Raw genomic sequence first — 13,306 nt, forward strand, 5'->3', positions numbered from 1 at the left:
CCTTACAAAATCACTTTTGAAACAGCTGCTTTTCTTCAACTCGTCCATTTTCCTGCTGACCATCTCTAGCTATAATTTACAACTAATTGGTTTAATTTACACAGCCAATTCAAGCATTCAATTATCTCAATATTTATACAGATTGAGAAGCATCAACTCTCACAGCATTTTTACTCTTTTTCAAACAGAAATAGTCAAATTTCAACTCAACTGCTACTTCACTCTAAAACCACTTTTCATTTTTCTGTTCTCCCTCATTCTTCTCTCTTTGTAATTTTTCTCCTCATTTTTCTCCTCCAGCCTGAGCAGTCTGTCTTTTCCTTATATGCACCCATGTTAGTCACTTTCTTTCTCTTGTTTCACATTACTCCTACACAGCCTCAAAAGTCAGCTATGGAACTTCCATTTGGAAGGCCCTCTTTATTTTCTTACATTCCCTGAAGTTGTCACTCACAGGGGTGCCTTTGTAGCTGCATTCTGACATAACTGCTAGTAATGCTTCACGATACCCTACAAAGACAGAAGCACTTTGCTCTTCTACCAAAACATTATTTCATGGTCTCAGTGTTAACCACTATAAACTTTATCCTTCATGCTACTTTATTATTATTGTTGTTACAGACTTACACTCGAGAAGCAAGATTTAGTCAGATATTTACGAGGGCACTCATTAAGCAACACCAAGACCAGACATACCACAGACAAAGCAGCATATTGCTTGTCAGATCATCCCAAATTCCTACGGCCCTGGTGGTGTCACATATTTCTCCTTTAAAATGCTAATAGCCTTTGATGTTAGGAAATGCTGCTTTTCTGATACGTAGCAGACAACTCATACAAAAAATTTATATTACAAAACAATGCAAGAATCATTATTCATAGGTGCAGTGAGAGCGCAAAAAGGAGACGGGGAAGCTAGCTAAGTGATTATACTAAAGAAAAATTTCATTCTTCATTTGCTCAGTTTAAATCCTAGCACCCAGATACTGAGATGCTAATTAAAGTAATTACAGAATACCAAGAAAAAAGGTATTATTTCAAAGTACATTTGTTTCAAAGAGCATGGAACACTTTTGTCCAGTCTCCAAATCACTGCGTTGGCAGCTTTATTAGCTTTTTTTTTTTTTTTTTTTTTTGCTTGAAATAAATACCTGCATTTTATAAACTAAATTAATGTGTGTGCTATTACTCTTGAGGAAATTCTCTCAATATACAATATGCTGTCCAGAATTTTAAAGTGCACTGAACAGCAATTTTAGACCCACAGGGCCTTCTTAAACTGCTAGCTCAGCTGAGGAGGGAAGACTAATTTATAATGAAAAGTTTTGCTTCTAAATTAGTGTAACAATTTCTTGCTTAACGACAGCATTTTAAGTACTCCACCAGACAGGTTTTCACCTATTTCTTTTTTCATTAATATGTAATAGATTGCTTCTAAGTTTAAGATGTTGGTGCAGAATGTCAGGTCTCTTGGGAAATTAAAGCATCTCACCATTTCCTACTATACCTGGGCATTAAATAAAGCAATCCACCAAAGTTACTACGACAGAAGAAAGTGGTAATACTATGAATAATATGAACTGTTAGTTAAAGCACAGCAACAAGTTTTAGCATCAGTGCAACACCACGTGTTTGTAGCATCGGGCACAAAGTAACCATCAAACATCTAACTTGCAGCATTCCATAATTCATATTTTTGGGTTTGCTAAGCAAAGTGGGAAAACACAATCCTAACAAGTTTACAAAGAACAGTGCATGTTTCAGACTGCATAACCCCACTGTAATTATACATGAGCACAGTGTGATAGAGCACTAAAAATGGCATGTAGGCAACACTACAGGCCCAGCCTGCTCAGCTATAAAGCCTAAGAAAGCACAAACACTATAAATTAATCCTAGAAAACCTTATCATTGAAGAACTTTCTCCTGACCTTTTACCAAAATGAATTTGTTTACTTTCTGCAGATAGGGGTAAAAAAAAAAAAAAAGAAAGAAAGAACTACCAACCCAACATATTTGTGGGTGTTCTTACTGTACAGTTCTAATTCTCTCAAATTCAAAAGCTAGATCAGAGCTTTGCACAATTTTTTGATATCATAGTGTAATTCACATTCTTGTTATGAACACTTCCCATCATCACGATTTTATCTGCAACTGGCTTTTTATGGTAAGGCAGCCATTCATACCTCACAAAGCTAAGCACTGTGTAGTATCTTATGCTCTCTGCCTGCCCCAACTTCTAGGCTGGGGCAGAGAGGTTCACATACATTCATAAAGCAATTATCTGTTCTTACTGAAATTTATAGTCGGTAGTGGACTCAAGTGGCAGCAATTATTCATTCTCATGTGCCTGTTTATTTAATCATGGTAAGATATGCTTTAAATTCTCACCCTTTTCTTGATTAAAAGAATTGCAAAGTGAATCACAATACTTTGCTTCTAGCCTTTCCTTTCCAGTATATAATCATCATTAAAAAACATTTTGGTATAACACTTGGTAACCCAGCATTATATAACTTAACAGAAAAACAATTGTTAAGTTTTGCTTGATTTTGTTTGTAAGGTTTGTAAGGTACCAAAAGAACTTTGTTCTCATTTCAACAACTAGCTAAAACAAGATCCCAAGCAGCAGTCACTACTGTGAATTCTTGTGAATACTGCAGTATATGGGATTAAGTCATAACACATTTAAATTAAATGCTTCCCCCCGCCAAAAAAAACCCAAACTAAAACTAAAATATGTGAAGATTGCAATCACAGCAAAATGCATGGATAGGAAATTTGATACTGTGCTGAACTCAGTGTCTCATAAGGTTTTTACCCCCTATTTTAAAACGTGTGATCATTCAGAATGCTTCAGCTGTATTACAGAGCACAACAGAAAGGGTATAGGAGAGGTTAGTGTCATTCCCCCCTTAGCAAATTTACCTTTCAGTACTGCTAAATTCTTCTGTGGCAGCTTCCTTGTAGGTCATAAGCTTTCTCTGAATGACAGGTGCAACGTCTTTTAGAAGTGATGTTTTGTGCTTACCTATTTGAAATAGGATTATGTTAAAATGTTGGACTAAAATACTGCTTAACCAAAAAAAAGAAAGCAAACCCAAAAACCTTTCGCACATTTTCATAGAGTGTCTTTTAAAAAGACAAAAAACACCCCACAAGACTACTTAAAAAGATTAGATATGACTAGGATTTCACTGCCCTAGATTAATGACTGTGTGTCTCAGCCAAGCAAATACAGAGATGGACCCCATGAGTTAGCAGTCATATTTTCTGACTCACTATAGAACTTGTTAAGTCCAAAGCTTAACACCATCATGTACAAGTGATATGCCTTTGTACCTGCTGAATTGTTTTATTAAATTATACGAGCAATAAATTCAAAAGTATATAGTACTATATTTTTTTAATACACACGCACATATGTAGTACAGAATTGGTTTGACTGACCTTTAATTACAATCACAGTGCAGACCACAGATGTAAGACTAAAAATCCCTTCAATTTCTTCAGATAGAATGCATTCCAGTAATTCATTTAAAAATGACCTAAGGAAAAAATAACATAGATATACTTTCTAAATCATGTTTATTTCAAAATAGAACAGAACAAGCTTGTGATTACACTATGTTGCCAACACAGCTTAGAAGATACCATGTAGGGCAAAGGTGTGCTTATGGGGTGGTGGAGAACAGCAGGCTTCTTATGGGACTGTGAGCGTGTTTGAGTTCATATATTGCTGGGGAAGAAAGTAAAGGTTTTCCCATAGAATAAGTAGCTTTTCTGAGAAATTAGAGCTTGTGGAGTATTTTGGGAAGAACAGTCTGAAAAAAATACTGTAACCAGTGGAATGTAATTAGTACGATTAATGGTGAACTTTCTAAAATCAATTTATAGTGAAGTTTAAAATACATTATATGACTCCAGTGGATTGCCAGTAACAACTCAGGTCCTTAAATCTAACACTGCTTGTAGCTCAATTAGAACCTAGAGTTTAATTAACATTTTATTCTAAAATGTGTATGTCATAAAAATTAAATTGGAAGTGTTTCCAATTAAAAAAAATTAAAAAAAAAAAAGAGAGAAAAGAGTGAAGAACTCTTTTCTCAAAATATAGGACTTGAAAAAGGTTTTGAATTTTATATAGCCGTTCTTTCTTATGAATGAAAAGAGGAAAGAAGTCTGGTCAAAGACCTCAGTTAGATGAACAGCCTTGGAAACAAGCACTGTTGGACGTTTAAAAAAAAAAAAGAAAAAAAACCCACCAGTCAGCATCTCTCAGATTACAATCATGCAGGTGAATTTAATAAGGAATTTCAGTTTCTCAAAATGTATTTGAATTCAGAAATTAAAATATTATTGAATATACATAAGCTGTTCTATGTTATTAACAACCTTGGACAACTTAATGAAGAAACATTTACCTGACCACATTAACAGACTTCATAATTATTGCCATTAAGCTGCTTGAAAGAGGCGGAAGGTCTGAAACTGTCCTTGGTATCGTGAAAGCTTCTTCACCGGAAGCCTAGAGAAGGAGCAGTCAATAACTTCACACACATGAAGAAAACATCCAGGCAAACCTCTACTGCAGTAATTACATTAAGCAATTTATTCTTAAATAATTCAAGACAACATTCTCATGCATTGTTTGAACACCTTAAATCAATTCTGCAGTGCCCTAAATAACAAAAAATGAAATTTGAAAGGCTAAAACTGAACGACGTAAACAGCATTGTGGGAAACAGTCTTCACAGTTTGCCTGAGTACAAGCTTATGACTGGTCACTATAAACACAGCATACTGAACAGAAACAAATATCCTTTGTGTCTTCATGTTTAAGTATATACCACAATTTCTTAAACTTAGATGCCAGTGATTCCTTAGGCTAAGTGTTTTTGAATCAAGTTCTGAATAGTATGGCAAGTATTTAGTTAGAACACAAGTTCTGATTTACTTGAGCAAAAGCTGCACATATCTGTACAGCAAAATACAGAATTCATTCCCTTTTTTCAATTGGAAGGCACACATCAACCCACCTCCTGGAAAGCAAGGCTGAAAAGAGGCTCTTTCTGACAGAGACCATAATGGTTGCTTAGAAAGACAAGTGCCATAACCACAAATGACCCTTCTTCTTCCTGCTTCCCATGAACTTTGCTGAGCACATAATCGGTCTGAAGCGTGCCTGCCTGTGGTCAGTCAGTGTCAATATCTTGGCTGAGGGAGTCCTGACACTGTGCAAACACTGCTTACCAACAGCCAAAACTTGCTGGTGTACCACCAATACTGTTTTAAACTCAAGTGCAAACCACAGCAGCGTACAGGCTGCTATGAACGAAGTTCACTCCTCCAGAGCCAGACTCAGTACAAATACACAGACAAAGAACTTCTCAAAAAAGACCTTGTTGTTTACCCCCAACACTGTCTGACTTCTAAAATTTTCTGCAAGAATCAGATACTGAACCAAGTTTCAGGACAGGCATCATACGTGTGTTTGTAAACCCGAGAGATGCATTTTAAGATCAAATTATGGCAAATAAAACATCCTATTTGTTCCATGCCATAACACACAAAATCTTCATCTGCAGTAGGAAAAACACATTTTCTGAATGCAGCTTTCTACTTCCAGTATAACCTTTAAAAAGCAATCAGCATTAACTTTACCTCCTGTAGAGCATACTTTATCTCTGCCAGTATTGCAGCTAGGAGAGTGGAGAACACACTCTGGTGAACTGCCGGGCAAAGTGAATGCCAGCATTGGACTGCGTGTAAGAAATCTCCAAGAGGTGTTTGAACAGACTGAATCAACTGAAAGCAAAGACAAACAGATCAGCTGCTTGAGATTGCATGAAAATGATTAAAATATTTCAGCAAACTGCTGTCTGCAGAGAAGTGCAGGTGACACCCTGAAAGTCACTGTGGTATTCTGCTCACTTGGGATCAGGAGGGAAAGCAGTAACAAAGATAGAAGTCTACTCACAGGTTTCAGAAAAAAAGCAAACAAAACAATAATTGAACAAAAAAAAAAAAAAAACCACCCATATTTCAAAAGCTCTAATAAGCAGATCATATTTTCCACTGTGATCTGTCTATCTTACTATTATCTTCTCTGCTATAAAACTCAAGAAGCTGAATTTTCTGTGAAGATAGGATGGTCTGAAGAACTTCGGGACATTTTCCCGAAGCTTTTGTAGTTCAAGCTGAAACAATCATAAAATAGCCATAATTTCTCATCTCTCCCAAGATCAGAATATATATGACCAAAACCTTTGCTCAGGATTGAGTCCATTTTCACTGACAAGGTTAATAGTGTATCTAACCTATGACCTAACAGTGTCACAGGGTGGGTCACGGTAGATCATTTGTAGTGTAGATCATGGGCAACATAACACACTGTTCTCTGGATTACTAGCAATTCTATCACAAGACCAATAGTAGTTTTTGGTTTTTTTTAAACAAATGGAGATGGGGAAACATTAATATTAGAAAAACTTACTGAAAATACAAATCAGATGTTGAATGGAGTAACAACTTCAAAGTGTAACATCACGTTGCATTTGAGTAAAAGCATGGATTCATTTGCACACAGGTAGTGATGTTAAGAGTAATACCTGAATCCCTTCTCCATTCTGTTCCTTGATTCTGCTTGCAACACATTCTAAAACCTTCTGGAAGATGCTCTGTACAGCATGGAGGACCTGGGCTACTTCATCCACCTCAGTGCTCTGAGTCACAGAAGCTTCAGTAATTTCTTTTAGTGCACACAGCAGCACTGGTGCACAAAAGCCACCCCTGGCTAAAGAGATAAATACCACATATATACACTGAAATGAGATATTCTTTAGATACAAATTTAAAAATAACTCACATACCACAAACAGCTATAGTTTCCTAGATGATGCATTTAGTTTCTGAGCACCTTCAGCTGAATTTTTCATATATTTCAATTAGTATTTAGTTGAGTATAAATCCAGCGTTCCTTCAAAAAATTCTTGAAGTATATGGAATAGAATTGTATATTTTGTGAGAACTGAGCTTTAATTCTGTCTCTGCTGTCAACTTAACTTTCCAAATGTCAGCCAAATTTAAACTGCACTACAATTTTGTCTGTTAAGATAGGGAGATATATATACGTACACATGAAATCAGTGTGCACAAATATTTATGTACATATACTACTGTGTGATATCCCGATTATATAACAGGAATTTAACAGCAAGGAAAAAGCATTAGTTACCAACAATGGTAAGATGCTGGACAGCTTCTCTGCTTGTTTTCAATTTGCTGAAAAGCTGTTGTTACTTCTCACTGTATTAATGACATTTGCATCAATTAAAAACACTGTTTTTTTGAGAAAGAGATTCCACAATGCAAAAAAATAACAGCTCTGTTAATATAAAAACATGCCACCTAATTGTGTATGGGGGTGTTGATGTTAGCTCTACACTTTGTACCTGTTTGTATAACTGAAAGTGCCACATCTAAAAAGTACAGTTGAAACTTGACGTTTCCGAGACCAACCATTATGACATCTTTGCAGACTGACAGATAGGCCTAGAAAAGAGATACAAAAATAAATTAAAAACAAAAAAACATTATTACATAAAGCAACAGTTCAGTAGTAGCGAGAAGTAATAAAAATATGAAATCAAAGGAATCATTTAATTATCTTTTTTTTAACCAGCCTGCATTTACATGAGCTGGGCCATTCAGAGACACAGATTGTGATTGAAGTTTGTCCCAGTATTCTCTCCCTTGACTAAAATTTGAAAAGACCCACAGCTCAGTGGTAAAATTACACTTGGTTAAGTGACACACAAGGGAAATACAACAGCAGACAATTAAAAAATTGCTTAAACATTACCTAATCACATGCTTTCTACGTATCTACTAACAAGGAACATTATTACAGACTCATCAAGCAGCATGTCAGATAGTTCTGTAGTTGATAACTTCCTATTTTATTATTTATCAATACTTTCATTTTCAATTTCCATTCAGACCTGGGAAATTGATCAAACACACTCTAGAAATGCTGGTACATATTCTTTATTTTGTGTGTTGTCTTTTCATCAGACTGAATCCTATGACTGCCAACTTCTGACAAATAGCCAGAGTAGCAGTATGCGTGCCAATTATTTCATTTTGAAAAGGGGCAATAGCTTATTAAACACACAATTAACCTGTCCCAAGAACGACTACAGCACTTACTTAACGCCTCTTTACAGCCTTCAAAAAGTCATTTGGCTGCAGCAGTGCAACTCCAAGTCAGTACAAGACTCACTTCCTTACTATTAAATTCCCAGGCAACTCCCACTTCTCACTCTGCTGACTTTCACAGATGTTTTCTGGTACTCAGCACCAGAATGAAGTATGCTGAATTTCTCAGGGTATAATTCTACCTTTTCTTTTGGGAAAGCGGGAAGGAAAGAGGGAAACAAAGCAAGCCAATATGATTAGAATTAAATCCTCTCTTTCACAGTAACATGACCTTCCTTGGCTTCCAAATCATCCTGCATAGTGCACTGGGCATTTTGGATAACAATGTTTGTAAACCTGAAATTTACATATACCACTTATTTGGCTGCAAGCAGTTTGATTTATGTGAGAAGAGAGCTCTAACCTGGATAATTAATTCAGGAACATTACTCTGTTTTGCAATTCCATCCTCTTGTTCAGTTGCTAGTATAAAAGGTAAAACGTGACTTTCTACCCAAGCCCCTGTCTCCTGCAGATGTGACAGATAATCTTTTCCTTCTTCAGAAAACTGGAAAACAAAAACAGAACTTCATAAACGTTTTCTAATTCTTCTGAAATTTCCTTATAGTGTCAGCTTGAAGTCCTGCTTATACTAAAAAAGTATAAACGTACCTTGTTTTGAAGATGAATACTCAACCTGCAACATAGGCTGAAGGCTCTTAAGCCAGTTCTTTGATTGCAGCTACCACGATTTGTATCAGCTGTTCTCAGAACTGAGCCAAGAATCTCCTGAAATACCAAAGCTGACATTTATATTTGCCAGAAAAACCTTTCAAAAAAGTTGTGTAGTCTTTTCCTCAACACTTTTAAACAGAAGACTTAAAAATAAGGAAAAAAAAAAAAAAAAAAAAAAAGACAAAACCAAGGAGCATCATTTCAAGTATTTTCATTTTGGAATGCTGGAACCCATTTTCAAACTATTCCTTACACGTACATTCTGAAAGCCAGGTTCCTTAAAAATGCTCAACACTGGATCACACAAATTAGAGGCACCTACAAGTGAAAAAGCAATTAAAATTTGCTACCAATAAACAATTCTGAACTAATGTACTTATAGTTTACAATATTTGTCTGAAGTAGAAGGGGAAAAAGCTGTAACAAAATCTACTTATGTATTCGCAGAGTTTAATGTAAGGCAATCTATCACATGATGCACTCTTTTATAAGCATGGCTTGTGGTAAGGACAACACTACCTTAGCAGCACTGAGAACTTTCAGAAGATGGTTCAGTTTCTTTTTAGGAACAGAGAGCAGGCAACCACGATTGACAGGATGAGTCAATAAATATTCAATGTAATCAAGTGCTAATTCTGGCTTCAATTCATGTGTCACATGGATACGTACGCGCCGTTCCGATGTTTTAACATTCTAAAGGAGAAAGAAGCACAACATTAGCAAGGTACAGGTAGTATTTTACCATTTTTACAATTAGTTCCAAAGAAGGAAAATACAGCATGAAAGAAGCTGCTCATTAAAGAAAAAACAAACAAACAAACCAACAACAAAGGAACAGTGCATCAATTCCTTGACGTCTGCATACCTTTCTTGGGGTTAGCATGTCTGACAGCCAGTCACAGGCCAGTTCCAACACATGACCCACTTGACCCCAGCGACACATACAGTCTATCAGGGTAGAGTATTTGCTTTGGTCAGCTCCACTGTCAATGTTTCTGAGTTTGGAGATCACACCGCAGCTTAGATTAAAAAGAAAAAAGGAAGGAAAAAGAGGTGTTAACTTCACATTCATTACTGTAGAAATTATTCAAAGAAAATCAACCAAAAGAGACACACAGGTGGCTCAAAGATATGTTTACACCACACAGATTCTATTAACTCAGTACATTTATTTAGCAGATTATTTTATCCAAGTTTACCTAAATTATCCAATTTATCAAAATGGGCACTTAAAATGTCAGCTGGGAAAAAATTAACAGCCAATGAGTGTCATTCACATTTTTGGATCTAAAAATAGTACCTGAAAGTAGGAATAGCAGCAGGGGGCATAAAGGATGCCAGAATAACCAATGGAGTTGTGCAACGGTCATCCTATTAAAAAAAAAGTACACTGTAATGAAGTACACATACAGACACCATGCAAAATTTAAGAGATAACTTAAAGTATGATTAAATTATAGCAATTTAAGCATTTCTTTCTTTTCACTAGAAATGGAAGTAGAAAAAAATCACATGGCTTACAATCTGCAACTAAGAAATGTAACAGAAATGCACCAGAAGTTGTTACAACATCAAAATACGAGGCACAGAAACTGACCCGTGTGACAAACTGCTTAGAAATAACTTATCTGTTGTCCCTGCTTTGTGAGTACTATCAAACAAAATGATTATTCATTTAGACACCTGAAGAGCTGAAATCTTTTAAAGATGATTTTTAAAATAACATTTACAAAAAAAAAAAGCATGCTGATTTTCAGGAAAGAGATACCTTGCCTTAACCTGTAGTCTCCTAGAAAATTATCTCCTGATGACAGATTGTTTTAGATGCAAGCTGCTCACTCACTGTAAGAATATCACTCAAGAGCTAGGCTAGCTAAGGCTGAATGTCTTGCCTGGTGACCAGAACTTCAGAGGAGGGACATTACACCCTCTACCAAAAAAAAGGTTTGGAATGTCGTTGACAAATCCAAATGTTTTCAGGGTAGAAAGAATATTTGGTAGATCCATACTGCAGAATATTATGTAGAAATGAACAGCTTTTCACTCTCTGATTATCTAAGCTGGTTTGAATGTTGTTAAATAGCCAGAATCAAAAGAGAGTAGAATCCAATTATCAGAAGACAATCACAAGAAAGTAACAAATGAGCCTCAGCTGTTTCAGCTGTTCCAGCAGCTGAAGAGAAACTGGATCATAATAATAAGTGATGGTGGTGAAAGGGTCTGGAGGAAGGAAGTACAAAAACAAGTGGACTCTCATCTACAAAAAGAGTATTTTGCAGTGATTGATTTCCAAAAGATTAAAAAACTTCAAGAACAGAATAGTCCTACAAAAAGCAGTACAAGCAGAACAACTTAGTGCATAAGTATCTGTGTTAATTAATTCATCAGATCTGGAACTAGAGGATGGCTTTTCTCACTGATGCAATTTCTAGGAACTTGCTATTGTTTACAGCAACAAAACATACTTAATAGCATGAAAATAGATAAGACACACAACAGACAAGAACATCAGAGGGAAATACTAGAGCAGTGACAGGAAAATCTAAGTTTAAATCCAGGCTTTATTTACCTTAAATACTTTTAAATACTCAGGAAGTACAGAAGCAAATTTTCTGATGGTGTAACCTTTGGCATCTTCATTGTGATCCAATGCTTTGTGAATACTTCTCCAGAGAATCACTGTAATCTCCAATAAACTCGCCATGCTGGCCATGTCATTTATTGACAGCACATCATTCAACACCTGAAATACAAACACAGATGATATTACCTGCTATGTTCTAATAAACGAATTTACATTAAAATAAAGTTTCAAAACACTGAAAATTCTTACATTTGTGTCTCAGAGGTGTTGTGCTTATTGTAAAGCATCAGCTCCACGATTCATTCACATGAAGCTACACATAACTTGAGTCATCCCGCTACATTACATTTTTTAAACATTTCAAACAAAATCAAACAAATGTAATAAAGAGTGAAATGAGAGAAATATTCATTCTAAGTATGCTCCACATGCCTTCTAGCTTATTCTGTGTACTGCATGAAATTTCTAGTATTTCAGGCCATGAAAATACCACAGTAGTGGTTTTCCCCTTCCAACTCCACAGATGTCTAAACGCCTGCCTTCAGATTTCTCTCACACCATTAACTGCCTATATCTGAAATCCAGCACCACAGACAAACATTACCAGAACTTATCATAAAATGGTATATCTTACACTTAGGTTCTCCTTTTCACCTTCATCTTCACCATCATCATCAAAACTCTCTTTCACTGCTTTCTGGATGCAGGCATTCAAGCAGCGTCGAATAGTTAGCATCAATTTAGCTACATTTAAATATGATAAGAATAAATCAGATGTGTACTATTTCTTAAGAACGTCATTAGTAAATGCTTCTTAGTATAATGTTAGATAGCCATTCTGAAGAGCAGGCAACAGAAGCAGAAATAGCTAGAAAAAAACATACCAAATTTCCTGGTAAACAAAAGTGGAAAAATGGACAAATGTTTTATATACTCAAAAATGAAGAAACAGCCAACATTATCATCAGATTCTGTAACTTTAATGTTAAAAACATCTATTCAAAGAAAAAAAAAATCAAAGCAGAATCAGAGGAAGCTTCTACAATTCCTACATCTGTCTGGCATAGCTATTATTTTCATGAACTATACCCAGTAACACATCTCCTCTAATGTGCATTCCAACTATCTGTAATAGGCAGCAATCTAACCGTTGCGTTCCCTAATGCGGAGCTCATCTCGCTTAGTTCCATTTTCTATAGAAGACTCAAAATGTTTTGTGCTTTACCTATATTGGTGGGAGCAGTATACTCATAAGCATATTGATAGAACTTCCTAGCTGCTGCTGAATTCATCTGGATCAAAGTAACACAGCGCTCACACCACACATCCTCAGGCTGGTTCACAGGCAGGAAGGAGTTGAATAAGAGATTGACAATGCGCCGCGACACAGGCCGCGAATCAACCTCGAGGCGAGCCAGGAGGTGCTCCATGGGACAGATCTTCCAGAACTTGAAAAAGTGAGTAAAGATATTAATGGAATTAAAATAAGTAAATGGAGCACGTTTGCAGTTCTCCACACATCAAGCCTCAATAAATACCAAGAGCATTTACAGAAAAGCAGGTATGTTTTACATTTTCCAGAAATACCAGCGTGCACTTGAAGTCCCATATTCCTGTCACGATGCTACATTACTGTCCTGATGTGCTTCTAACTCACCTGGTATCTATGAGAGACCACTAACTCCAGCTCAACATATCTGCAGTGCTAAATGTAACTAGATGATCATTATGGTCCTTTTCAACCCAGGCCATTCTATGATTCTGTAGTTCTATGATAATTAAAATTCT

The 13,306-nt window shown here is 36.1% G+C and overlaps 1 protein-coding gene across 2 annotated transcripts in view; it reads right to left on the reverse strand.

Annotated features, from left to right (window-relative positions):
• Positions 1 to 13,306, reverse strand: part of NCAPG2 (non-SMC condensin II complex subunit G2) — a 37,878-nt gene that overhangs the window by 3,838 nt on the left and 20,734 nt on the right. For both annotated transcript variants that reach the window (XM_052694965.1, XM_052694966.1), the window contains 14 exons: positions 12,744 to 12,966; positions 12,153 to 12,262; positions 11,504 to 11,677; positions 10,235 to 10,305; positions 9,800 to 9,953; positions 9,454 to 9,627; positions 8,872 to 8,988; positions 8,624 to 8,767; positions 7,455 to 7,554; positions 6,612 to 6,796; positions 5,665 to 5,808; positions 4,425 to 4,528; positions 3,451 to 3,548; positions 2,929 to 3,031 (listed from right to left, as the gene is read on the reverse strand). In XM_052694965.1, the coding sequence (XP_052550925.1) occupies positions 2,929 to 3,031; positions 3,451 to 3,548; positions 4,425 to 4,528; positions 5,665 to 5,808; positions 6,612 to 6,796; positions 7,455 to 7,554; positions 8,624 to 8,767; positions 8,872 to 8,988; positions 9,454 to 9,627; positions 9,800 to 9,953; positions 10,235 to 10,305; positions 11,504 to 11,677; positions 12,153 to 12,262; positions 12,744 to 12,966 (1,901 nt within the window). The remainder of the gene's footprint in view (positions 1 to 2,928; positions 3,032 to 3,450; positions 3,549 to 4,424; positions 4,529 to 5,664; positions 5,809 to 6,611; positions 6,797 to 7,454; positions 7,555 to 8,623; positions 8,768 to 8,871; positions 8,989 to 9,453; positions 9,628 to 9,799; positions 9,954 to 10,234; positions 10,306 to 11,503; positions 11,678 to 12,152; positions 12,263 to 12,743; positions 12,967 to 13,306) is intronic.

Source organism: Tympanuchus pallidicinctus, unplaced genomic scaffold (genome assembly GCF_026119805.1).
Source record: "Tympanuchus pallidicinctus isolate F22 unplaced genomic scaffold, pur_lepc_1.0 scaffold3, whole genome shotgun sequence".
NCBI classification, from domain to species: Eukaryota; Metazoa; Chordata; class Aves; order Galliformes; family Phasianidae; genus Tympanuchus; species Tympanuchus pallidicinctus.